The sequence below is a fragment of the Lutjanus erythropterus genome, chromosome 24 (genome assembly GCF_056507025.1).
Source record: "Lutjanus erythropterus isolate fLutEry1 chromosome 24, fLutEry1.hap2, whole genome shotgun sequence".
Taxonomy (NCBI): Eukaryota; Metazoa; Chordata; class Actinopteri; order Lutjaniformes; family Lutjanidae; genus Lutjanus; species Lutjanus erythropterus.
The window spans coordinates 9,478,429-9,506,092 of record NC_139340.1 but is presented as its reverse complement, the minus strand read 5'-3'; the positions used below and the strand labels follow the sequence as shown (position 1 = coordinate 9,506,092).

The 27,664-nt window shown below is 41.9% G+C and overlaps 3 protein-coding genes across 10 annotated transcripts in view; 2 read left to right on the top strand and 1 right to left on the bottom strand.

Annotated features, from left to right (window-relative positions):
• The window catches only part of dmd (dystrophin), a 331,517-nt gene extending 319,281 nt beyond the window's left edge, over positions 1-12,236 (top strand). For 7 of the 8 annotated variants that reach the window (XM_084713783.1, XM_084713788.1, XM_084713787.1 and 4 more), the window contains 5 exons: positions 2,310-2,468; positions 4,476-4,719; positions 5,833-5,947; positions 6,278-6,367; positions 9,234-12,236. In XM_084713783.1, the coding sequence (XP_084569909.1) occupies positions 2,310-2,468; positions 4,476-4,719; positions 5,833-5,947; positions 6,278-6,367; positions 9,234-9,352 (727 nt within the window). In that variant the 3' untranslated portion in view covers positions 9,353-12,236. Of the gene's footprint in view, positions 1-2,309; positions 2,469-4,475; positions 4,720-5,832; positions 5,948-6,277; positions 6,368-7,818; positions 7,845-9,233 lie in introns of all 8 variants that reach the window. The other variant, XM_084713786.1, reaches the window with a different exon arrangement.
• Positions 12,237-13,068: 832 nt separating this feature from the next.
• On the bottom strand, positions 13,069-14,799 carry LOC146304708 (adenosine receptor A1-like). Its single transcript, XM_084713718.1, has 4 exons — positions 14,594-14,799; positions 14,340-14,474; positions 14,053-14,237; positions 13,069-13,955 (listed from the first exon to the last, which is right to left on the bottom strand). Exons 1-4 carry the CDS (start codon positions 14,768-14,770, stop codon positions 13,292-13,294), a joined length of 1,161 nt encoding a protein of 386 aa, XP_084569844.1. The 5' UTR covers positions 14,771-14,799; the 3' UTR covers positions 13,069-13,291.
• A 3,754-nt stretch (positions 14,800-18,553) lies between these two features.
• gtf3c3 (general transcription factor IIIC, polypeptide 3) lies at positions 18,554-27,461 on the top strand. Its single transcript, XM_084713959.1, has 19 exons — positions 18,554-18,836; positions 18,998-19,079; positions 19,576-19,961; positions 20,036-20,159; positions 20,247-20,438; positions 20,641-20,806; positions 20,913-21,060; positions 21,158-21,341; positions 22,563-22,663; positions 22,786-22,957; positions 23,463-23,665; positions 23,772-23,873; positions 24,082-24,211; positions 24,988-25,213; positions 25,305-25,359; positions 25,487-25,622; positions 25,766-25,890; positions 25,967-26,119; positions 26,333-27,461. Exons 1-19 carry the CDS (start codon positions 18,744-18,746, stop codon positions 26,453-26,455), a joined length of 2,901 nt encoding a protein of 966 aa, XP_084570085.1. The 5' UTR covers positions 18,554-18,743; the 3' UTR covers positions 26,456-27,461.
• Positions 27,462-27,664: the final 203 nt, after the last annotated feature.

Here is a 27,664-nt window from a genome sequence, read left to right as displayed (position 1 = left end):
GACTATGGTTACGTGTGCTGAAATCTCTGCTCATTTAATGGTGTTATTCTTGTTTTCATCATCATACCTCATACAGATATGTCCCCGTATTCCTGATATCACCAGGTGATATCAGAACATCTTGTATTCATGTTGTCCTCTGGGACAAGATTTTCTCTGGTTGGTTATAACCAGGATATTAAGTTCATATGCAGCTCATTAACAAAATCCCAGCATTTCAAGTGATAAGAGTGTTAGCTGTCATTAGGTACAATATTCATTTGTTTAAACTCATCACTTTAACTATAACTATGCATTTGCTTTCTCTGATTCCCTTTCTTTAAAGAAGTTACAGTAGTACAGTCATGTGATTATTACAAACAGGGAGTTTTGAATGGCACAGAGAGAGGAACAGAAAACTTAACTGGAGGCGGTCATTATCATCATTCAAGTCAAAATGAACATTTTGGCTTACTAAAAGCATTAAGGGCCGGTCTCACCTTAAAGTGGCAACGCGAAACGTTTCCATGTGCGTTGATGAAATATTTGGTTTCAGACACTTGTTGACATAATGACCACTCACAGGAATTAACTATTTTAGCTGGTTAACATAAGTCCAAACGAAGTACGCTGGACCAAATTGGCCTAACCGTGTAATTAAAGCTCACATGATGCACAGCAGCCCAAAACGACTTTTTCCCATACGCGGCTATAAAACAGTGGATACATTTTTTGTGTCATAACCCCTGCAAATTGACTTTTTTCACAATCAGAGTTTGATCCATTTGGATAGTCTCGAAACTTAGCGGGGGGTTAACCACAAGTTAACCAGCCCAGTCGGCATAAGTCTCTTGCCACAGTCTGCATTCAGGAAGTGACTTTTTTGGCTTCATGCACAACTAAGCAACTTTCACAGGAAAGAATGGAGCCCCCTCTGACACTGTATTCATTTTTTTTGATAGATTCATAGGTTATATCAGCACTGTCCAGACGTCTTGCTTTTGGTCAGCAGCACAGATTCGCAGGTCAAAGATCTCCAAAGTTGATCTTGAAAAAATGTGCATGGATTTACTTTGCTGCAGAGCAGAGTCACAGATGGTGACTGGTTTCATTGAAATGAATAAATTTTGCAGCGACCGCTTTAGTCTCCTCCATTTCTCCATTTACATTTTGTTAACCAGAAAGCAACATCTGTGTGTGTTTTATTTTTCTTCATAAAGAAGCTGCTGAAACTCCTATAACAGCCACAGTCCAATCCTACATTTCCCACAATGCAACGTGATAGCCTTTTTTGTAAACCATCCCTGCCTGATAAAGACCCATATCCTCCGCAGCCCCAATTTATAGTACAGGTTTTCTAATATTCCGCTTTAAGAAAAAAACAGTAGATTAATACTAAAATAATTTTTTTGCAGGATCCCAAAAAAGGAATTTGTTGTGTAAATCTTTGTTATAGTTTTAAAATCTGACTTTTTCCTACAGTTAAACACAGCAACTGGTCTCTGGACACTTTCAGATGTAAAAAGTCTTTGTGCAGGCTATATTTAGACTGACTGGAAGACAAATTCCCCTTCAGGGACAATAAAGCTGAAAGTGTAATAGATGCACATGGAATTTGACCTGCAAAGATAAGCCTGTAATTAAAGTTGCACAGTTAAAGAACGACTCCAGTGTAACACATCAACATAACTCTCAACATGCAGCCCGCTTGATAAAGATGAGCAGAAAGCGTCTAGAGGCTATTTTAAACCCGAGCCGCTGAGAGAGCTCCACACACTCGTCCTATAATGAGTTTTACTTTCAAGTCAGCAGTCATCTTAAAGGGGATTTGTTGTTTTCAAACAGCTCATCTCTGCGGCTCCTTTAGTATTCAGAATGGAAGACTGGCTGGGCTGAAAGCAGTGCAGTGAACGCAGCAGCATCTAAATACCTGGCCTAATTAAAATCCTCCCAAACACTGCGGGCCGTGTGTGTGATCGGTCAGAGCTGGCAGAGCGTGGCCAATCGAATCGCTCCAAAAATCCAGCATAGCAAACAGAGTTAAGGACAAATGAGTTGTAAAGACGAGCGCTCTGGCCCTCTCTCTGTCCCCGCTGTGTTTTAGATTCTTCTTCTGTGGTGCAGTCCTGTTCCGCTGCTGCTCTTTCATTCACTTGCTGATTTTCTTTTTCTCCATTTTCCCCTTTGCGTGTGTGTGTGTGTGTGTGTGTGTGTGTGTGTGTGTGTGTGCATGCACTGGTCTTTCTGTGACTGAATGTGTGTGTGTCTGCCCATCATTGGTGGGTATGTTTGTCGTGTGCGTGTGTGTGTGTTCGTGTGTGCGTTTGCAGCGATGACGAGCACATGTTGATCCAGCACTACTGCCAGTCTCTGAACCAAGGCTCTCCTCTCAGCCAGCCCCGCAGCCCCGCCCAGATCCTCATCTCCATGGAAACGGAGGAGAAAGGAGAGCTGGAGAGGGTCCTCAACGACCTGGAGCAGGAGAACAGGTCAGTGAAGGGACCCTCCTTACTATTATTATCTTCTGCAAGCAGCTGCATGTGTGTACTCGAACCTCAACACAGTTCTAACTTCAACAGGATCAGATGTTTGTCTCCTGATTTTGCACAAATAACAAATTTCCAAGGCCAGTTCATCCAGGATCTATTGCCACTGTTTCCACTGCATGGCACAACTCAGCTCGACTCGATTCTACTCGCTCTTTTTTAGTATTCCATTATCAAAAGTTGTGGATAGCTGGTTCCTGATCATTTTTTTTTTTTTGGTAATACCTCAGTCAAGGTTCCAAGAGAGCTGAGCTGATACTAACCAGTGGAGTGAAAGAACTGCAGACCACTGATTGGTCAGAAAATTGTGACCAGAACTGATACTTGTATGACACAGTGGTCAGTTTTTTACTCCTCTGTTTGGTCGCTGATGAAAGAATCTGAAAAGGAAATTATGTCCTCCCTCCTTCCCGTGTGTTTGTGTGTCACATTAAAGATGATGTCACGGCAGTTTTATTGGGTGTTGCTATGACGATGAGCGGAAAATTAAATTGAGTCCCTGGTACCAAAAGTTCATTGAGTTCGTTCATCGAGTTGAGCTAAGCCATGAGGTGAAAACACAGCATATGACTCACATGGGGCCAATTCCTACCGGGAGCTGTTGCCCCTGGCAACACAGCCCCCTGGGTCACAAGGATGCACAAACCCCTCCGCCGTGATGAGGTGGACATTCTGAGTCCTGCTGCCTCAAGTGAAGGACTTCAAATGTCTTTGGGTCTTGTTCAACAAGTGAGGGTAAAATGAGGCAGAACTGATGCTCTTTCGCCTAAAATGAGCCAGTAGAGTTTGTTCAGGCGTCTGATGAGGATGCCTCCTGGCTGCCTTCCTTTGGAGGTTTTCCGAGCACGTCCAGCTGGGAGGAGACCACGGGGTAGACGCAGAACACGCTGGAGAGATTCTGTATCTCATCTGGGGTCTGGCTTAGAAATGCCTGAGGATCTCCTTGAAGGAGCTGAAAAACGCTGCTGGGAAGGGTTACCTTGCTTAGCCTGCAGAAAAAGGAGGGATGGATCTTGAAACTCTATATTCAGTTTTAGGCATCCTTAAAGTGAGAACTGAACAGTGGCCGTTAGTGCATACTGATGCTAAACAGATTATGATTATGTCATGTGTTAATTTTTTTGTTGTTTTCAAGCTATTGATGGACATAGAAAATGGAGGAGCTGCTCATGGCTGGAAAGAAATAAAAGAATCTGTGGTTGGTGGTGAAAAGTTATAATAAATCTTGTAAAACAAAGATAAGTGTAAAGTATATAGTAAAAAGTTGAGATACAGCTATAGACTAACAGAAGCACAAAAATTTGCATTTCCTCCACTTGAACCACATTGATTGCTTTTGTTTGTTTTCCTACTGGCTGAAATGGGTCAGTTACACAGAAATCCTGGACGGTCTTGGTAACATGCCGCTCCCACACAAACCAAGTTTTAAATTTTCATGTCTATTTCAAGTGCTCACTTGGATTTATGTGTATCTCTGACAGGGTTTAAAGGGCTCCGAACAAGTCTATGATTAAATTATACAAATGTTCAACCCTCGTAAAAATTCACTTTGTAAGGGCAGCCAAGTACCAGTGTCCTCTCTGGCTTGTGTTTCATCAGTCTGAGAATACAAATGTCCTAAAATATGAATCAGTAAAGACTTTGGCTGTGAACTGCAAATATTTGATGCCTTTAGCAGAGTCAGTCGTCCTAATATGCTTTCTGCTTTCAGCCCTCTCTTTGTTCATTCCAGCGAAGGGATTTATGTGAAACTTGGGGGAAAAGATAAAAAGTGACCGCCTCATGCGGGTGGGATGACTGTTACTGATGGATGTTTACTGTTTTATTTATATCTCACACTATGCTGCCGCAGTGACCCAGCCTCTCCTCTATAATCAATAAAACAAAAGTTCACCCCTTCTTCTCGGCAGTGATATTTCACGTCTGGATTAATTCTTCTCTCCCCTGCAGGAAGCTGCAGTCCGAGTACGACCGTCTGAAGAAGGCCCACGACAGGAAGGGCCTGTCCCCGCTGCCATCGCCCCCGGAGATGCTCCCGGTGTCGCCGCAGAGCGCGCGTGACGCCGAGCTCATCGCCGAGGCCAAGCTGCTGCGGCAGCATAAAGGACGTCTGGAGGCCCGGATGCAGATTCTGGAGGACCACAACAAACAGCTGGAGTCCCAACTGCACCGACTCAGACAGCTGCTGGAGCAGGTACACTCAGACATGACTTTCACCTAAATTTTAGATCATTTTCAACTGTTTATTTACCAGATCTCTGATATAAAATTGGACTTGTTAGATGTCCGATTTGACTCACATCAAGTCATATTCAGAGGCAGATTAAGGTGGTCACGGGCCCTTAGGCTGCACTTTTTGCAGGTCTCCCTTCTGTTGTACATTAGAGAGAAATGAGTAATTCAACAAAATGTTTCAAGCAGTAGCCTGCTGGAAATATTATGCAGCAAAGTATGTGTACAGACCAAAAGAAAAGGGCGTACGCAGGCAACACGCACAGATAAAGTGTGTTTGATGGTGACCCTCCTGACAGCGAGGTGTTGTTTGTTGTATTTGGCTGAACGAGATGAAAACGTCAACAAATAAAACAGAATAAATTGGCCTTTAAATGTTCAGTAAAGCTTCCTGCGAAGAGACGGAAACATCAGATGTGTGCAGAGCGATGAGGAGACTGTGACCTTCCTCACGTTAATACAAGAAACAAACGTAAATGTCGTATTTCCATCATGTTTTCTATGTTGTTTTCTGTCCTCCTCCATCTCGTTACGTCCTTTTCTTCAAAAGTTGAACAGGTGGTGCCTGATTGGACTGTTTATCTCCATTTACTGTCAAAGAGGACTAAAGAAACCAGAAAATATTCACATTTGAGAAGCTGAAATCAGAGAATTTGGTCGTTTTTTCTTAAAAATGATTCAAAATGATTAACTGATTATCTGAAATACTTGATGATTAGTTTAATAGTTGACAGCTAGGCAGTGAACCTTCATGGATTAACAGTAATTAATGCAGAGAACGAATCTGACTGTATAACATAATTGTGCTCTGTATTATTGTATAATGTCACTATAAATTTAGCCTTTATAAAATTGGCCTTTAGTACAACAAAGTTGAAGTGAAGTTTCCCACCAGTGAGTTGAGACTGAAGCAGCTTCCTCCACACTGTCTGACTGCCAGTAACAGCTGACACACAGGACCAGGCCAACACACACACACTCCACTTCCCTTTTGACTCCTTTAATTAAGCTGTGCTGCGCGGCTGCCAATTTGTTGTGTATCTAATGTGTGTGTGTGCGTGTGTGTGTGTCACAGACGGATTCCAAGGTGAACGGCACAGCTCTGTCCTCTCCTTCCACCTCCTCTCAGCGCTCCGACTCCTCCCTCCCTCTGCTCCGCGTGGCCGCCAGCCAGACTACTGATACAATGGGTAAGAACATACACACACACACACACACACACACACACTCCCCCTTATATCCTTTAATTTGCATCCACCCTTTTAAAAAGAGATATAAATAGAGATGTAAGCAGAGACGTCTGATTTCACAGCTTGTAGAAACCATGCTGTTATTGTTCTACACCGCACTACAATGCACTCTTTAATCATGTGTGTGTGTGTGTGTGTGTGTGTGTGTGTGTGCACTTGTGTGTGTGTTGTTCACACTTCCCAAACACATAAACAACGTGACTGGGCATTATTTTAGCCGCCGCAAAGTCCTGAATGTGGAAAAACCTCTTAATCTCCTTCCTGTTTCAGGTGATGACGAGCTGTCCAGCCCTTCCCAAGATGCATCTGGGCTGGAGGAAGTGATGGAGCAGCTCAACAACTCTTTCCCTCATAGTCAGGGTACGAAACACCCACGCTAACAAAAATTATGAAGGAACCAACACAGAATAACGGGAAACGTCTTACAGAAAATCCCTAACATACAGATTCTTTCTTACTGTTTGGTAACCATGGTAATTAGTGTTGGGACCTGATTTAGGGTGAAAAAGATCATTTAGATGAACAGTTCCTAACTGAATGTGCCTATCCTAATTTTAGATAGGAGATGTGCATTACACAAGCATCCTAACTTCTCAAAATCTTAAATAAGTAAAGGATAATGTACAGTGAGCAGGTCATTATTGCAAAATAAACCCTGACTGGGTGATGCAGGATTCTGATGCAAAACAGAAAGGTCCTGAGACGTCTCTGCAGATGTTCCAAACACCTCTAACACATCTGCCGTGACACTAAGTTGTTTTTGCCCCGTTTTTTTGTATATTTCAGTATGTTGATAAGTGATGTTGGATTGAGGATTTAGGATTTCCTAACCTGAGATAAGATAGGATTAAGATAAGATGTGATTTCTTAAGTTCATTAGGATTTGCTTCTATGACGCCAAATTGGGGAAAAATCATATCTTAAATTCTTCTTATTTTATCTTAATTTCTGTAATATGGCCCCTGATCTAAAATCAGATATACACCAATAATTACAGTCCTGTTTTTTCCCTGAAAGGATAAAAAATTGTTTTCAAATGAACCCTTTTAAGTGAAGCTTTTCCTCAAGGCGTTCGACTGAGAGGAAATAGAAAAGTTTGCAGCTTTGATCTCATTAAAAGTATAACTCAGCTAATTAGCAGAGAGATACCTATTATGAACATTTCTAGGTAGCTGTAGCCTGAAGGACGGAGAAGCAGGTCTGTGATATGAAAGATGCAGGTTTGAATCCTCAGGCTGGTCGGAGAAACTAATGAGTTCTGTCCTCTGCTCCCACAACAATTTCTGCTCACAGTTTCTGTGCATCATCACACACAAAGCAGCTCCGATAAAACTCACATTATAAACAGCACGTGTCAGCTGCAGCTCAAGGTAACCATGAACAGTATGTGCTTTGAAAAAAAAAGAAAGAAAAAAATTGCTGTCATTCACATGCAGGACAATAGGATAAACAGTGAGACAAAAGCCCAGAGAGAAAAGAGAAGGAAAAACACACTGATAAACACATAAATTAGGTAAATAAGATAAAGTATTTTGTTTCTTTTCAGCCCTCCCCGCCAGACATATAAATGGTGTCTGATTGATTTTGGGAGTAAAGAACAGTGTTCAGATTCTACTTTTTACGATGGTTTTGTATCTCTTGGTTTATGTGTATACTTACTTTAAGCCCTTTTCCAGCTGAAAGCCTTAAGTAAAGCATTGTTAGCTCTTCATTCATATTTCTTTCTCTCTATTACCAACACAAGGCTGATTTTATTTTCCCTCTTTCTTCTTTTCTTTTCTTCCTTTCCTCTTTTTTTCTCCGTGAGCCAGGAGGGAGAAGGGGACACCCATGAGAGGTTAGTTGCTCAACTTTCTCTCCCCCACCTGCAAGGAGTGTTTTCACTGCATGTATGTCGTACCAGTCTTGATCTGGTCTTGAGAGAAACCACTTGGCTTCATAATGAGGCTGTGGTAGCAAATAGCACAGTGATACAGGGTAAAAAAAACAAATCTCTGTCCTCCCTCCCTTTCCTCGTCTTTAATTTCCTTTCCCTATTCTGTCCTCTGTCACGCTGCTGCTCTGTTCATGACTGTATGTGATGTGTGTGTGAACTTTGTGCATCACTGTATGCATGTAGATTCAGGATGAGATGATGCGTTAAAAACGTCACATTAAGATTCAACCACAATTCATTGTCATCTTAAGTTTACTGCTGCGATCCACTGCAAGCTGGAAGCCGATCACTCCGAGTCGGTATTTCTGACTTTCAGTCTAAATGCTGCACATCTGATCGGGAAAACATGGTCGCCCGAAGCAAACTAATGTTTATGTGGCAAGTCTCTGAACTTCACAAACATCTACATGTAACAGATTAGCACGCTTTGAAACAAACAGGAGGAGAAGGCTGCAGCAGACTCACAGACTTCTGTCAAGCACAAATCAACTGAATGGAAATGAAAATGGCAACTACAAAGCTGTTTCACAACATAAACACTACATGAGTAAAAAATGAAGAAAAGATAATTCTGCTCGGTGTTCGGCGTGTGCCACCACACTGCTGTGATGTCAGGTGCGTTTACGTTGGCGAGACGGATCTGGTCCCTTGAGTGACCATTAGTTGTGGTTTTGTGTGCTGAAGGTTATTTTTTCCAGCTATGATGGATTGCAGCTTATGACCAAACACCTGCAAAACTAATGACATTCCCATCAGCCCCGGCTGTACTTAATGTTTTGTGCAAATTAGCAAATGCAAACACATGACTGTGTTCCCCTATTTCATGTCTAGACTGCAGCATTTTAATAAAAAATCAAATATTCTACCAAATTCAAATATTAATTTATTTTCATGGCAGGTATTCAGTGTGGCGTCAGCCTTTCAAAAAACATTCAAACATTCAGATCGCTCAGATTTGTTGCGGCATTCACACCCACAATATTAGTAGTAGTATTGCTTATAGTACACTTAAGTGTCACTCACATCCATCAGTGTTAGATCAGGAATACTCAAACATATCAAAGGATAACTGAGCTCTGCACAGAAGAGTTTGGTGTAGACGGTTGCTTCAGTGTCACACGAACGCTGTCGCTACATGAGCGTGTATGGATGTGACGCTGGCTAGATGCTTGCGGTCTCGACGCGGGGTTAGACTCGCTCTTGTTTCTATCTTTACCACCGTGTGCGTATGCTTGTGTTAACCCGTGCAGCTTTCATCATCTGGATGTTTCCCTCCTCTTCTCCCTCCAGGTCCCAGTATTGGCAGTTTGTTCCACATGGCCGATGATCTGGGCCGAGCCATGGAGTCACTGGTCAGCGTGATGACAGACGAGCAGAGCGCCGAACAGCACGAGGCCCTGCCCTTCTGATCCCGCCCCCCCACCACCCCGTATCCTCCCTCCTTCCTCCTCCCTCTCCTCTCCTCCCTACCTGTCGCATGCTTTTCTAGTCAAAACAACTGGATTGGAAACACAGTTTACAAAGAGAATATATAATGTCTATTTTTGTGAAGGATTGCAGTTACAGCAACGACGCGTAAAAAAACAAAACAAAAGAAAAACATTATAACTTGTAGATTTCAGTAGTTTCTTAAAACGTCCTGAAGTTGTTTTATTATTAACAGAGGCTGGTTTTTAAACTTCTATGCAATTGTATAAAACAAGAGTGGGGTGGAGGGGAGGGAGGGGGGGTCAAAGAGAGATGAGATACAAATAAGTGTGTTCAGTGTGGTCGAATATTTGCCATCTCTTTGTAATTGGGGAAACAGCTAAAAGCATTTCAGACATTTGTATCAAAAAAAAAAGAATGATTGTAATCATAAGGGTGCTTTCTAAAGAGGAAAATGTCTTTCTATAACAGCGTACACTACTGTCAAGGTAATGCAGGCATCCTGGATCTTTACAGTACGTTGTCTGTGAGACTGTGTGTGTATGTGAGAGTTTGTGTATGTGTGTGTGTGAGTTTATGTGTGTGTGTGTGTGGTGGTGCCTAATTTCCACATTACGTTACAGCTTTTTTTTTTTGGCTTTGGCTGACAAACCTCATGTTATCTTTTGAATTTTTTCATTCACACGCTCATCCGTCCATCCGTCCATCCATCCATCCATCCGTCGGTTTGTTCGTCCTCCCTGTTACTAACGTCTCCATGGCGACAGTTTTTATTATCCCCGTCACTCGTTTTCAACACGGTGTATTGTGTGCTGGAAGAGGCCCGGTTCAGAGCTGAGACGAGTCAGCAAAGTTAAATAAAGACTGAAGGCACATAATGAGAAATAATTAGACATAATTGAAGATCGTTTTATAATAATTAATCTGTGTAATTTGTGGAATAGAAAAAGAGCAGACTGTAATCTTTTTTTAGTGGTAAAAACAAATCTTTAGTACCAGAAAGGGTCACAGTATCCCTATGATTAAAATATTAAATTATTTCTATTTAGATTTATATAAGTTTTACTCATCTCTGACTATGACAGGAGGTGAGATTTGAAACACAAGTGTACTTTATTGCACTGCATGTGTTGCAAATTTGAACCATGTTTCAAGCAAATCAGAAAAAGAAAATGCAAATAAATGCTTGTTTGCATCCACTACTGTTATGGACACCTATTGTCCAAATGAAAAACTATTGCAGAAGAAGAGGACACAACAATAATTAAAAGAACACCAGTCAGACACTTCATGTGTGAATGTGAGGAAGACTACATCACTGATGTAGAGGAAAGATGAGGAAACTGTCGGACAGCTGATCAGGGTTGCAAGTTAAGTTTTTGCTTTTCAAAAAACTGTAACTAGGGATTTAAATGTTGCCCTTTACATCAACTTTTGCTCATGCAGCACTTCAAAATGCACAGAAAAATACATTGATGGAACACGTGTGCAGCATAATGAGGCATTCAACCACCAGAGGTCAGCAAAAACCAGATGTTAAGTTAGTTTCTAAGTATGATTGAGGTGATTATCTTTATATACGGCACATCCTCTGGTCTGTCAGTGTTATCTGTGACCGTCATAAGTAGTTTGATTATTACCTTTTTAGGAGAAAGGGAAGTTTAAAGCTACTTTTCTGTATCTAAACTTGTCATTAGTTGTGAAAGTGTTACGATTATCAAAATCAAAGTTGCCAATATTTAATATTCAGTATTTTTAAGGTACATTTTGTCTTCAGTTCTGCATCGGGCCTCGACAGAATCCTTCAGAAAAACGTCCTGATTATTGCACTGGTACATCTTAAGTGAGTTTTTTTTTTTTTTTTTTATTTTAATCCCTGGATGCTTTCCGAGTGTCTTGTTGGGGGCCTGTTCAGCACACACAGTACACTGTGTATTGGTTTATAAGTTTCTGTACTGTAAGAGGAACTTGGAAGAATGTTATTTTAATCTAATCTGAGCACTACAGTGTTACAAGGCTGCTAGTTGAGATTATTTTTGAGGAAATCTTCTGTTTGGTTTTTAACAGAGAGAAATATATTTGAGTTTTAGGAAGCCCAGTAACGTTAAGCTCTACCTCGTGTGAATTGTCGGAGTCCGGTCCGGAGGCAATTTCTCTACTGTACTCAACCCCGCGCTCCTCTCAGATTGTTGATTATTATTAATTGATAACTGCTGGCTGATTGATTCACGTCAGATATCCTACATATATTATATCGCTCCGTACATGTTCTACTGCACTGTAGGAGCCTCCGATCTGAATGTTCGGATGCATTCACTGCATTTCTCGTCTCTGTCAGAGATTTCTATGACTCAAGTATAAAAACGAGCATTTTACACAAATCAAATCTGTGTGCACTACTGTCATACCTGGGACATACTAGATATTTGTTTTCTGTGTGGAGGATGCGTTTATGCTAGCAGAGTGTTACATTTTTGTCTTTGGTTAAAAAAAAAAGCTATTTTGTTTTGTGCTGTGTGAGGTGTTACGATATTAGCATGTGTGACTAAATAAACTCCATCCTTATTTAATGTATAACCACTCAGAGAAGTCCGCGGTGAGCATCGCGGCGTTATACACTCGTGTGTGTTTTTGGCATCATATTCTTTCAGCATGAGCCAAACGGGTTTTGTTTTGATCCCAGACACTGAATTCGATTGATTTTCTTTTTTTCATTTCTAACGTTTGCGTCTCATTCTCACATCATTTTTCAAGTAACGCGTCAATACTTCACAACATATCAGATTCCACCAAATATATGCCTTACTACTGTATTATAAAATGCTTTACTGTATATCAATAAAGCACGCAGTTATGTTGATTTGACTCTTCGCCTCTTGGATTTCCTCTGGGTTGTGTTTTTTTTTTAAACAGGATTACAACAAGTGCAAAGTACAATAAATAAACAGAAGACTTATTTATAAAACGCTGGTCGACACTAAAAAATCATCCTACAGGTGAAGAGTGGAGACATTTACAAGTTGGTGTAAAAATATCTGCTCAGTTGTTTTAAATTTGACTAGTTTTCACTTTCTTGTTCAATAACATGAGGAACAAAAAGTTCACTTTACATAACAACATGGAATAATTACAAAAAGATACAACCAATAAAGCACAAGCTTTATATATAATAATGCATTAATCAGTAATTATACTGCATTATAAATGGTTATAATGTGTTACAACTGGGTGAATTATAATACATTGTGATCTTTGCCCAAAGAAATGTAAGTGAGTGAGCAGAAATAATGAAGTATTACTCTATTATGAATAATAGTGCTTATGACTAAGGGCTATATACTTTGCTATAAGCACAGTATAACACTCATAGAAAGTGTTATTTAAGATTAGAATAAAACAATAGTGATGACATCCTACTAATAAGTATAAACAATAACTTATATTGTATTTTGTTATATTTTATATACAAATTTTCAAGTAAAAATTCTCCCTCTGAGATTTCTAATGAAATATTCACACTTACTATCAAAAGGGGAAAAGTTTGTTATAAAATGAGACATATTACTGTACATTTTGATTTTTTCACCACTCGGAGGCAGTGCAGCCTTATAAATTTAGAGGAGTAGGAACGCCTGCCCTCCCCAGCTCCTCTAGATTACTTCTTACTCAAACGGTCAAAATGCCAACTCGAGGTTTCAAATCGATAGGTGACGTCACGTTGGGTTTTTCTCAAAGACCGATGTGGTGCAGCTCTGACTCGTCACCTCTGGCGCCCTGCTACTGGCTGTTCAGTGCTTGAAGGAGGATATTTTGGGTCTTATTTTACAGTTTTTGGGAGTCACCATAGTCCTCTTTGACCATTTCATAGTAATTTTGTAGAAACATTAACCCTCAGCACTGAGCGTTCCTCCAGTCTTGCTCTATTGCCCTTTTATCCGAAAGCTCCATATTCCTCTCCACATTCCCATCAGAGTGTGTCGGAAAGACCTCATCCTGTACGCGTACAGGATCGGGTTGAGGGCCGAGTTGGCGTGGGAAAGCAAAATGGCTGCAAGTGTGAAGGACATGGGAACATCACACTGCGGGCAGAGCAGCAGGAGACAGTTTAATAGGTGGATGGGCATCCAGCACACCATGAAGAGGAACAGCACCCAGAAGAGAGACATGGCCTTACGCAGCTCCTGACGGGAGCCAATGCTGGATTTGGACTTGGAGGACTCTCCTGGACGGGGGTCAGCTGGACCGCAGCTGCTGGTCAATCCAGCTGAGGCGTTCCTGAGCCCCAGCTTCGTAAAGACAACCGTGCTCTCAGTTTCAATGAGAGACCCGCTGCCAGCTCCACCTCTCGTGGTTCCCCCAACGACTGAACTCCCGGTGTCCTCTGTCCCCGTGCTCCCACTTCCGGCACCTGTCATGTCCTCCGAGGGTTCCCTGACCACAGCGATGCGTCTGATTTGGTGGCGGACGGTGAGGAAGATGCGCCCGTAGATGATGAACATGGCCACCAGCGGCACCAGGAAGCAGCAGAAGTTGTTGAAGTAGACTACGTAGGACATGTCCACCACACAGGTGAAGATACAGTAGCTGCAAAGACAGGGATGCAGATATTTGTTCTCATGCACTCTTGTTACCATTCACTCCTCATCCATCCATCCATCCATCCATCCATCCATCCTCTTACTCAGAGTCTGCTGGTTGTTTCTGTGTGTCCATGAGGGGCACAGCGCCGGAGATGGCTGCCAGGCTCCAGGTGACCAGCAGAGCCAGCCGGGCGTTCCTCGGGCTCATGACACGCTGGTACTGGAAGGGCAACAGGATGGCCATGTAACGCTCCGCCGCCACTGCTAACATACTCAGGACGGAGCTCTGGAGGACAAAAGATTTTCTTTAATAAGTTCTTTGGTATTTTAATGGGAGCATCAGACCAGTAATCTCTAGGTGATGTAGGGGTGGTGCTCTTCTTCCTACCTGTGTGAGCACCATCAGCATACTGAGCAGCACCACGCAGAGGGGCATGTTATGTCGAGGTTCACCCAGGTCTGTCAGCACTGCACAGGGAATGGCCACCAGTCCCACCAAGATGTCCGCCACTGCCAGTGACACCTTCACACACACACACACACACACAGTAAATGCAAAGTAAAACACTGTTGCTGCTTTAGATCAGCTTGTAGTTTCACAAAACCTCAGATGATGATAATCCCCTGTTAGATTTTCCTCACCAGGAAGTAGTTGGTGACTGTGCGAAGTTTCTTGTTGCGTGTGACGGCCAGGCAAACCAGGAAGTTTCCCACGATGGCCATCACGGCGATGACGAGCTCAGAGGCGATGTAAATCCCTTTGAAGCGAGGCTGGAATCCATACTGCGTCGCTGCCGAACAGGTCCCAGTCACATTCATGATGAGTCATGGAAAACCTGAGAATAAGGAAAAATACTCTGTGATAAAATCTGCATTTAGGTTGAAGGTGAAACTGCAAAAAGTACAGATGAGCCAAAAACTCCCTGCTGAACACAGACAATGGAATTATAAGCTTTGACAGCTGTTGTGTTGAGCCTTTAATCACACCAGATAGAGCCATCAGCTTAAGATAAAGTCATAAATAGTCATATATAGACGTCCTCTGTGCTTTATGAAACCAGTTACTTCAGGAAATTGGGTTTACATAAGTGTGTCCCAGTTTTCAGGCTTAGCTTCACCTTGGGCTCAATCAGAGTTACAACCAATCTGTCAGAAAGTTTGCAGCACAAATAAAATTTGAAATCAAAGGTGCTACATGTAAGAACTGGCAAATATGGCACAGCACATCACCAGAAAGTTCAGCTGCTGTTTGATAGTTAGCTCAGTTAGCTATGCTGCTAATGGTTGTATCAGCTGACTCTGCCCAGACTGGGAGTTCAGATCTGGGCTCAGCGGGCTCCCAGTGAACAGGGTCAGACCAGGACTGAACACAGCCTGAGACCGATGGAGGCCAGTCTGACAACAGAGTATACAGTACTGAGGTGTTTTCTCCACAGGACTCTGACTTCACATGACAAAGAGGGGGATCAGGTAGGTCGGGCATCACACAGGGCCCACCTCCGGAGGCCTGAGCGGCGGGGTCACAGCAGGGTCAGCCTTCGGGGCGCCAGGAGCCAAACCTGCTAAGAAATCCACCTCAGTGTTGTTGGACTGACAGCAGACTGGATGCATCAGTGACTCACTATTTCCACTTAAGCACAAAGTAGTGTTATGAGACAGGATGGGCAGGGGATAAGTGTTTAGCATGCTAAATTTAGTAGCTCTCTCTGCAAAACAACACGTAGATATCTTTGACATAATGTCGAAACTGTCATTTCTTCACATTCTGTTGATGATGTTAAGTCGTGTCACGTGTAAACTCTTCTGAGAAGAATAAATGAACAGAGAGATACTGTCACTGTGTAAAAGACATCATGTTCTTTCCACTTTGGTTTTGTCTTATTTTGTAACACAAAGAGAATCATATGCTCGAGGTGCACAAATCATCCACTTAATTTGTCCTCTGCTCCTTCCTTTCACACGGAGCGCACAGAGTGAATTTATCTGAGGAGGAGAGGAGATACGAGAGGAGAGAGGGGAACAGTGGTTGTTATGAAGCTCAGTCTGCGGCCTTTGTGTCGACCAACTGAGCGGTGAAAATCGCTCCTGATAAGAGACAAAAACAACAAACACAGATCCAAGAGTTCACTATTTACACACATTGATTGGGAGCCTGTTGTTGTGCACACATGTGAATAGACGGACGATGGGAACTATAGAGACTCACAACCTCATTAGTTTTAAATATATAGATCCTCATTTCCATGAAATTCTAAACTAAACAGATAAAATAATTGCTGCATTTCTGCTTAACTGATAAGGGACTGCTCATATGTTATTAGGATGGAGAGCAGGGTCTCCATGCTATTTTCGTACACTGTGCAGATTGTAAATACCCTTGAGTCAAATTGTGATTTTTATGTGACATAAATAAAACTGTGACCCATTAGGAGCTTTGGCACTGTGATGTTTTCACTGTATTCATTAGTAGAGCCAGCTGGGTTGAGCTGAATATGCATTATGTTCACAGACTTTATCATTGGTGAAACAACCAATCAATTGAAACTTTATATAAATTTTAAATCGATGATTCATTTAATTTGATCAAAATTCCATTATACTGCAGGATGAATGTTAGAAGTACTGAACAAATGAAAAACTGACACACTCTTTTCAGAGGTAATGATGAACCCTCCTCACTATTAAGATACACATCTTTTGTGTCTTAAAACTGACAAGATACTAGAGGATAAAGTACTGACAGAGACATGATTGTTCCCCCCTCCATATGGTAAAATGCATCCATGGCGCACAAACAAAACAAATATTTTGATGTTACTTGCAAGAAAAGGGTCTCTCACCCCACCTCCCATTAATAATTTTCATACAGTCCCTTAGAGCTTAATATCATCATGACACATTCATGCATACCTATTATTTTGGGTGGATAAAGTAAAGTTCAGGTTTGTATCATGATGTGGACTCACCTGTGCTAGACTTCAGCTGCAGTCATCACACAGTTTGGTCCAGACCATCCAGGACACTGAAACAAAGTGATGCTGATGCAGGAGAGGCATCAGAGTCCACAGGTGCGCAGGAAACACTGAGAGGAAACTGGGGCAGAATCAGCCGCCGGGATGAGACCACGCCCTCCACCACCTTCCCCTCCATCCCCCTCTCTTCTTCTCTGTCCCTTCTGTTTCTTGCAGGGGAGATAAAACAGATAATGCAGAATACGTCAGTCATGAGGCTGTTGAATGAGCAGCAGCAGTTGCCTCACTGCTCCAGATCTGGGGTAAATGGAAAAGCAGATATGCTTTGACGTAAACTGCAGCTTGTTCCTGACAAAACAAACATGTCATATTAAATTTTTTGTTATGTCCACCTGAGTTACTCTTTCATATAGTAACAATAATGCGGTCAATGAGGGAGCCAAACAATATGAAGCCTACAAAGCAGACTTGATGTGCAGCTAGAATGAGAAGTGTACTTACATGAAATTAAGTCTATAAATAAAACAAACTGATCTGATACAATCGTTTGAAATGTGTATTCTTGTTTGCAGATTGCACTGGAAGTATTGTACTTCACACATACACAATGTAGCACAAAAGGCAGCACTGCAACACTGTGAAAATAATCAGGCACAAATAAAAGTCCTAAATTGAAAATGTTGCACAAAGAAGAATTTAAAAGGGGAATATACTTAAATAAAAGCACTCCATGGTGAAAATGTTCATTGTAACTATTAAAAAATATATATTTATAATATATTTACAGTGTCATACTATTGGTAATGTAAGCAGCAATGATGCATCATATTTTATAAGCTCATTATACTGTATGTCATTTTGTTTCATAAGTATAATTGTCACATAACATAAAATGGGAATACTCAACTACAAAATACCTCAAATTTGTACTATACTTGAGTAAATGTACTTAGTTACATTCCACAGTTGTGTGTTTATATACAACTTCTCCTAAAAAAAATAAGTAAAAGAAAACAAAATGTATATATAGTATGATTTATGAGGTAGTATAACTAAATGAACAGTGAATGAATGTATAAATAAACACATGAATTAATATAAAGGTCCTATCCTGACATATTTTAGGACATGTAGAAAATGTGATGTCTTAGTTTTTTAATTTTAATATATGTGATTGTTTAATTTTGCTTTAGCACCTTTTTTTAGTACCTCCTCAGTTTAATGTCTTCGGAGGGTCAATAATTAAGAAAATACAGATTTAAGATTATTTTTTGATATTCAGAATGAATGTAATTTTAATCTCATCTTTTCTACCATTGAATGATAACATTTCATGGGTGCTATTATTGCTGATCTAAAGGCCACAAAATAGCAAAGTATCATCTGTGTGTTGCCGCTTTTCACCACTAGATGTCGCCAAAACATTTGACATCGCCAATCAAGGAAACTGAGAAAATATGCCTCTTTATTAAAAAAAATAAGAAGAAGAATTTAAAATAATATGTAAACAATAAATTAACAATATTAACTTAGCCGAATCAATATTAAAAATATATTTTTTTAGTTTTTTTTTTTAAAGTTTCCTTGACGCCAACCCGGAAGTTGTTGTAGACCACGTGACTATAGTTCAACGTGCATGGGCGCTTGGTGTCTGTGTTTACTTGCGCTGCAGTTACGGCTGTCATGTCTTCTTCTCTTATCAAGTTATATTCTTTTAATGCGTTAGTGTGATGAGAGGCATTTAGTTTTGAAGAATCATCGTCTGTCCCGTCAGTTAAAGTCAACCTCTGCCGGAGACTCACAGACAGTCACAGACAGAGATGTCTGGGTTCAGCGCTGAGCTCATAGACTACCTGGAGGGGAGGATAACATTTGAGGAGTTTGACAAACGAAGGGATGAGAGGAAAACAAAGGTAAACGACAAATTTATACTGGTCAAAAAAATGTAGCTAGCGACTGAGGGACTAGCAAAGCTAAGTTAGCTAGCTAGCATCCTCCCTTCATCCTACATCCTAAGTTAGCAGACTTTGCTACCACAATTTCGTCACCCTCCATCATTTCTTTGCTCTCTCAGGAGTCAGAGTCATTAGCTGAAGATGTGGAGGACGATGCTCAGCCCTCCACCTCTGCACAAGTCCCGGGGAACATCGGTAAAGGTAGTGTTATTAAATGTGTTGCTTTGGACACTTTGAACTCAGAGGATGATGAGAATGATGGCTGCATTCCACTTAGCTGCTTCAGTTTCAGGGTTATGGTATTGTGCATTCTGTCCCTGTCATGACACTTGAACAGAGCAGAATAGAAATGACCAGTGTTATAGTATAAAGTATACTTTAAATTCTCTCAACCAAAATTATTCATTAAATGAGAAAACAATCTGTGGTACAGTAGTCAGGCTAGATATTAGGAGAAAAGGAGTAATATTCTATTATTTTGCATTTCAACTCTCTCCTCTTTCCTCCAGGCATATTTTTCTTATGCCTGGGACTGAAACTACTGACACTATCAGTAGTAATACTGAAAGGCTGAATAATAATCAGTTGCAGCTCTAATGTAGCCCAGGGTAAAAAAAACAGCCTGAAAATCACTTCCTGCTGCTTACTTGCTGACTTTCTTCTCTTCCCTTTCCTCTCCGTCTTCCTCTCCTCTCAGAGGAGGGAGTCAGCGCCGGGGTCCAGCTGGCCTTTGCCTCCATGCTCGGAGAAACACCGGAACCACCATCTTCGGAGGACGAGGAGGAGGAGGAGGAAGAAGAGGAAGAGGAGGAGGAGGACAGCTTGAGCTTTGTTGATGATGAAGATGATGAGGACTACAAGGTGGAGGACGAGGATAAGGGAAAGGTGGAGAAGGTGGAAACTGAGAAGAAGCCGAGACGACGGGGGAGAGGACTGAAAGGAGGAAAAGGAGGGAGACGGAGGGGAGGCAGGAAGAAGAAAGACGAGGAAGAAGAGGAGGAGGATGATGATGAGGATCCATCGGTGGGGGACGTCTTCGCGCTGGAGATGGAGCTGAACCGAGAAAACAAGAAGATGATGAAGGTGGGGAGGAAGAGGGTGTGTTTTCTGGCTCTTAATGTGTGTTAGTTTCTGATTTTTCATGTGTATTTGTCCAGGAGCGACGTCACCGCAGCAAGCTGCCCCGCGCTCTGAGAGGCCTGATGGGAGAAGCTAATATCCGCTACGCCCGAGGAGAGAAGGAGGACGCCATCCTGATGTGTATGGAGATCATCAGACAGGGTATGAAACGACAAACCTCTGTGTGTATAAGGAGTTAAGATGAAGGCGTTTTGAAGCACTGGAATATAAATGAATGTCCTCCTGCAGCTCCTCTGGCCTTCGAGCCCTTTTCCACGCTGGCGATGATCTACGAGGATGATGAGGACATGGATAAAGCGCTGCAGTTTGGTCTGATCGCCGCCCACCTGAACCCATCAGACTGCGAGGAGTGGATCAGGCTGGCAGAAATGTCTCTGGAGCAGGACAACATCCGACAGGCCATCGTCTGCTACTCAAAGGGTCAGTCTTGCATTTGAAGACACCACCTCGGAAACTGGGAATTGTGTTGAGCATTTTTGTTATTGGCTGAAAGATTTATCAATTAATCAAGAAAATAATCAGCATATTTGAGTGGAAATTTTGCTTTAACTGAAGCAAAAAGTTTTCAGCCCTCCTGTCAATTTTAATATACTACATTCGCTCTCTTTCCTGCCTCTCACAGCCATTAAATATGACCCCACCAACGTGCGTTATCTGTGGGAGCGCTCCAGCCTCCACATGCGTCTGGGCGAGCACAAACACTGCATGGACGGCTACCGCAGGATCCTGGCGCTGCTGCCGATGGAGGACGGAGAACACTTCATGCAGCTCTCCAAGGACATGGCCAAGTACAAGACGCACAACATTTCCTGACTCTGAGATGCAAGAAACACATCGCCCTTTTTTTTTTTACTTTATCAAATCTCATATTTGTATACTTCTGTGTCTGTTCAGGAGTTACTATGAGAGCAGTGACTTGTCCTCAGCTCTGGGTGTCATAGAGGACGCTCTGGGGCGACACCCCAGCCTGGTCAGTGATGACTTCATCAACATGGCAGCTGAGCTCTACATCGCCAGCCGGCAGTACAACAAGGCCCTGCAGGTACAGCTCAACTTATTGTGTCATTCAGATAGAGACAAATAAAAGGTGTATTTTGTCTCAATTAATGAGTAAACACCGTGTGTGTGTGTTCTTCAAGGTCTTGGTCCAGTTTGCAGGTATAATTTTGATCAGGGATGAATCCAAATCAGATGTCGCAGCACCAACAGAGGAAGAGAAAGTGGCAGAGAAGACGACGGAGGAGGAGGAGGAGGAGGAGGAGAAGAAAGATGAAGAAGACACAAAGTCAAAGACTGTAGAGCAAAAAGCAGCAGAGGAGAACGGTGAGTGACTGATAATAAAAACTTTTTTCAATCTGATTTTGACTGATGTGACATGTTGTTGGCTCCTTAAGATTTAGTCTTTAAATATTTGAAAATATATAATGATACATATTTGTTTGGGCTTATTTGGTTGAGCTCACAGCTGGATAATAAAACCCAGATTTAACAGAACCAGCTTCAGGATCACTGATGTCCGACTCAGTGAATTCATGTAACCTAACTGAGGGTTGCAGGGAGGGTTTCTAATATTAAAATAACAGTTGCTTGCTTGTTGCTGTTGGCCGTCTTTCTCCCGAACAAACAGCGAGGCTGAAAATCGTCTGAGGTACAATAAAATGTGACATTTTTATTGCTTTGAGGGATGTTTTAGAAGCAACTTGTCTTTATTAAACCTGAGAGATTTTTGCCTTTGAAAGCACCGACACTAAAACACTGCTGCTCATTCGTTATGTAACTGAAAATAATTTCTTTAGAAAAGGCGAAACCTGGGAGGACAAGTCGACGTTCTGAACAGAAGTCCGCACCAGAAAGAACATTGTTTTGTTCTGTGCAGCATTGTTGAACTGTCACCACCAATTAACCCAGTGAAATGTATTGTACACCCACTGTATGGAGCATGTAACACAAATCTTTTTGTCTTCCTTTATGTGAGAGGCAAAATTAGCTCGCAGTGGCAGGAGCCGCGTCACTTTCCTCTACTTTAATGTGGATCACAGAAGTTTCAACCGGTTTAGAAATTTGATGGTCTCACACACAAAAAACTACATCTTTTCATGCTTAATCTCACACAAAAGCAGTACAAAATGCATTATAGATGATAAAACAGTAGAAAATATATATACAGGAGGATAATTTAGGAGTGTAGACATTAGGTAATGATTATCTGCATCACTGATTAATCTCTCAATCATTTTCTTGACTAATTGATTTGTTATTTGCTTTTCCAAAGCCCAAGGTGACGTCCTAAAATGTCCACAATCCAAATATATTCACTTTGCTGTCATAGAGGACTAAAGAACTTTAAATATGTAATAATGCAATTTCAGGAAATGATGATGTTGTTGTTGTTGTTGAAATGTAGCTTTCTAACAATCTTCACGCCTGAGCTGCGAATTTTCTCGCAACTCCCACACTGCTCAGCACCAGCACAGAAACGAATCATGGCTGTTATTTTTGGAACATAGTAACGCTGATTGAGGACGTTTGTGTGTGTGTCTCTAGGTGAACTTAAGGATGTACTGGTACCAGACAGCGTCCCAGTGGACCTGAGGGCGAAGCTAATGGTCTGCCTCATACACCTGCATGTCTTCACGCCCCTGGAGGTAAACAGGACTAACAAGGTTTTCCTAATCTACACTATGAAGCTACTGATTTCTTGCAGTAAGTTTCAAGTTTTTGGAGAAAAAATGTCTGTCTCCGTCCCGCTGTACCTACTCACTCGCAGGGCCTGGTGTCATCACTGATGGAGCAGAGTCCAGAGGAGATCGGTGACTTGTACCTGGATGTAGGTGAGGCGTACCTGGAGGAGGGCGAGTACATGTCCGCTCTGCCTCTGCTGTCTGCCCTCGTCATCTCCGAAAAGTACAACCTGGCTGTCGTTTGGCTCCGACATGCAGGTGAGACCAACAGAAAATGAACGATAAAAGTGATTAATTGATTTTCCCTTCCCTATTTACTGTATGTCAGTGAGAATGAAGAATGATCATGGTTGCAATTATTTTTCAAATTTTGAAATGAGAAGTTAATTGTTTGGTTATCCAGAGAGAAAGAAGCTTGTTTTCTTGTGAAAATTAGTTAATTTATCTCAGTATCTTGTGTTAATTTGCATTCTCCTTTAAAGGCTTTAAAAGCTCCAGCTAGATGGTTCAGACATTTCAAAAGAAGCAGTGAAAGTGTGAATATTAACCATAATCCTGCTCAGAGCTGAAACTGAAATATCCTCTTAGTAGATGAGAGGCGTATCTTCAGCAGCATGCATCCAAAAAAAAAAATCCTCCACTGTGTGAAAACTCTGCAGCTGAGGTGCAAGACGGGATTTGAAGTGACCCCTCAGTTTGGCTGCGACCAGAGAAAATGGAAAACGTCGTTACATAACACGCCTTCGTCACTTCTCCCTCGCAGAGTGTCTGAAGGCGCTCGGCCACATGGAGGCGGCGGCAGAAAGCTACACGAAGGTGGTGGAGATGGCGCCGCAGCACCTGGAGGCCCGGCTTTCCCTGGCCACCCTGCAGCAGCAGCTGGGCCGGCCGGAGTGCGCCCTCAAGGCTCTGGAGTCAATGTACGACAGCGAGACGCTGGCGCAGGACTCGTCAGCTGCACAAAAGGCAAGAGCGAGTGTTTTTGTACGGGAGGGGTATCATTAGGCGTTTATTGAACACTCTTATTGATAGGAGTTGAGCGTAGTGTGTGATTTTTGCATTTGTGTTGTAGGAATTAAAGCTGCTGCTGCATCGTTCCACTCTGCTGAAGACTCAGGGACAAAAACAGGACTACCTGGACGCTATGATTACTATGATCTCCATGTTACTTAAGGTAACACACAGGAACACAATACTTCTTTATGATACTCGGCCCTAACGTGCACTGAGTCAGTTAAGGCTAATGTGGAGTCATGTGTTCAGACAGATCGTACAGAGAGGCCCATTTGCATTTTCATCGTCTCCCTGTGTGTGACAAATGGCTCAGATAATTTGTGCGTGTGGTGTGTGTGTGTGTGTGTGTGTGTGTGTGTGTGTCGTAGGTGGCCATGCAGCGAGCTAAGGTGTGCGTGCGCTCTGTGACCGTGTCAGGCGAGAGTCACCTGAGGCTGATGAAGGTCGAAAACATGACAGAAATCACTGACCATGAAGCCGCCTATCTGGACAACACTGGTATGGATATGCATATACCTGTGTGTGTGTGTGTGTGTGTGTGTGTGTGTGTGTGTGTATGTGTGTGTGTGTGTTTTAAGTGTTCATACCTGGCTGGCTGGCTGATGTACAGAGGGTGTAGTTGGCAGGAGCAGAGCAGAGCAGTTGGCCGGATATTGTTCGCTGTCAGCACTTATTAACAGTTGCCATATGTGGAGAAAAAGCTGTTTATTGCTCTGTTAACTGAGCAGATTTGAATCTTTGTATGTTTTAGCTCATTAACTACAGATAATAAGAGGCTATACTTTACATAATTGTAGAGAATTTTCTAAAGCTTACCACATGTTTTCAGGTTAACTTTCTGCCTTAAAGGGGTAGTTCACTCAAAAAAAACAGTTTTCAAATGGAAAAAGCAACCAAAAAAAGAACATAAAAATGCCTCCATACTGCTAATCTGGTGTGATCAAAGTCTCCTAAAGTCCCAGCATGCCAGGTTAACTTGAAAGATGTCATTTACACCGTGTTTTAGTCTAAATCTTCACTGTAGATTTTGTACTTGACTTATGAAAGAGCTAAAAGAAGAAGAAGAAAAAAAGGTCACATTTTATGACCAAAAATAAGATAATCACAAGTAAAAATTTAACATACTCTAAAAAATATCTCCTGTACCACACTGCACTTAGTTTCTGGGCATTTTCTACAAGGTGAAACAAATTTTATTCCATGCTGTGTTACTATATAGTGGTAATAGAGATAGTGCAGCTCTGTACTGATGGTACACTGCGGTCCCTGTCCAGGTAAAACCAACGTCCTGTCCAAAGAGGACTGGTGGCAGCTGCTGGTGAGCTGCATGCTGACTCTGTGCGAGGTGAAACGCTACGAGGAGACGGAGCTGCTGGTGGAGTCGGCCATGGAGTTCTACTCCTTCTACGACAACAAGCCACTGAGGAAGGAGCTGGAGTTCTTCGGCCTGTCCGCCACCATCCTCGACCACAACCACTACAAGGCCTACAACTACATCAGGTAGACCAGCGTCCACGGCTCCACCGACATGTAGGTCTTCTTTATTTGTTAGTTTTTAAGAGTAAATCGTCTGTTTTTCTCTGCTTAACAGATTGATGCTGATGGAAAATGTTGATCTGCCTCAACTGTGGAATATTTTCAACCAGGTGTGTTTATATCTGTTTCAAGTTCAAGTACACAATATACCACTTGAAAACTCTGAGGACCAATACTCAGTGTAAAAAAAAAATATCAAATTCTGTCTCTTTACGCTGTTTTTTTTCTTCCCCTCAGTTGACAATCACCTCTCAGCACCAGCGGCACCATCGCTTCTGCCTGCGTCTGCTGTTAAAACATCCTGATAACCACGCCTTGTGTGTCCTCTGCGGACACAACGCCATGGTGTCAGGGAGCTTCAAACACGCTCTGGGTACAAAACATACACAGACTACTGAGTGCACTGTTTTATACACGTGTTTTTATAGGTATATTTTTCAATTTCATGTCCACTCTTGTGTCTCCATAAGCCGGTGTGCAGTTCTTTGCATTTTCCAACATGTTGTGTGTCTTCAGGTCAGTATGTTCAGGCCTTCCAGACTCACCCTAACAACCCGCTCCACAGCCTGTGTGTGGGTCTCACCTTCTTCCACATGGCCTCTCAGAAATACGTCGCCAAACGACACACGCTGGTGCTGCAGGTACAGAGTTTGCGTATTACACGCACCTTCATCTAGCTTTACAGCCACACGCCATTGATCATACGTGTGTTTTCAGGGTTTCTCCTTCCTGTGGCGGTACGTGGAGCTGCGTGGCGAGTGTCAGGAGAGCATGTACAACCTGGGCAGAGCGCTGCACCAGATGGGCCTCACACATTTGGCAATACACTACTACCAGAAGGCGCTTACGCTGCCCGCACAGAAACTGGAGGTAAATATACATGCAGCACGCGTCATCTAACTATTTCTGTCTTCATGCTAGCTGGACTCTCAGCCTGCTGCATCACAGTGACTTCACATTTAGAAAAGTCCCCCTCACTTTTATCGAGGACACTGACAAATGGACCAGTTTTTTTTTTTAAGCACAGTAGATCTCAAAGCTTCAGTCTTTGAAGATCTTTTCCTCTCTCCGTCCTTCCTGCAGGGCATCCCAGACGATCAGGTGGATCTGACGCGGGAGATCGCCTTCAACCTCTCCCTCATCTACCAGGCCAGCGGGAACATGGAGATGGCCCGGCAGCTCATCAGCACACACTGCATCGTTTGAAAGCACACACAACTGCCTCATCTGCACCCGTGGTTTTAACACTCAGACTCTGTCCCTGCAAAAAATATGAAGGACTACACGATTAGTTCATTCATAAATAAATTCATTAATAATTAAATGCATAAGAAAATAATGCATTTATTTTGGTAATTAGTTAGCAAATAAATAAATGTTTTTAATTTATCTCTATTTTATTTATTTCTTCTATAAGTCTACAAATTGTTACAACATTTTTTGCATATTAGTTCCCTTACAGAACCCCTAAGCCTCACTTTCACTGCACAGTTCTGTCACCGGGAACAATTTTTCCTGGGAAAATGGCGTCTCCATTATTGATTAAATGAATGAATAAATTGACAGCGACCACCTACCTTTTTAACATGAAGACAATTATGGAAAAAAAGGTAGTAATGTAGAAATACATAATAGTTTAATGTATGAATAAACATTTATTGTTTATGTTAATTACCAACATTTATTCATAAACATTATGATGCATTTAATCATTAATTAATGCACCAATTTCAGCTTTTGTTAGATAATTATTTAATGTATCCATATTAGTTTATTTCTGTGTTGATATATGAAGTCATATGTTGTCGTCCATATAAAAATGGCTCTTTCATGTCTAGAAGTCTACTGTCTGACTTAATATTTTCATAGTATTTATATTTTTTACAGCTCTGGAGTCACTGCTGCTAAATGAATGTTGTAATTATCATCTCAGTGAATACACCTACATCTTTATCACTTTTGCAGAAGAGACCTGAGACTGAAGTGATGGGTAATTAGTTTTTCAGGCATTATTTTCCCCCACTCTTGAATTTTCCTGTGCAGGATTAAATTGTTTGTTTTTATTTATAAATGTGGGCAAAAAATTCCAACATTGTCAACCAGTAATGCTGTGAAAACCCGTTCTGTAAAGACATTTCTATTTTTTGATAACAAAACATTTAGAGTATAATATGTTTATATGTTTTTAAATCATAAAAATTTGCTGATGCCTTGCACATGTAATCTGTCTGTTTTTTTTTTACAGTAGTGTGACAAAAAAGATGGACACAGACTTTTTCTTTTGTTGTTGAAGGGATTAAGGCAGTGGGATTATTTGTCAAATCCCTCCCTCTCTCCTATCCCAACCGTCTGCTTCCATCGTGTTTCCTCCCCGGGTCACTGCACTCCATCTAGGCCAGGCCAGGGGCGGGACCG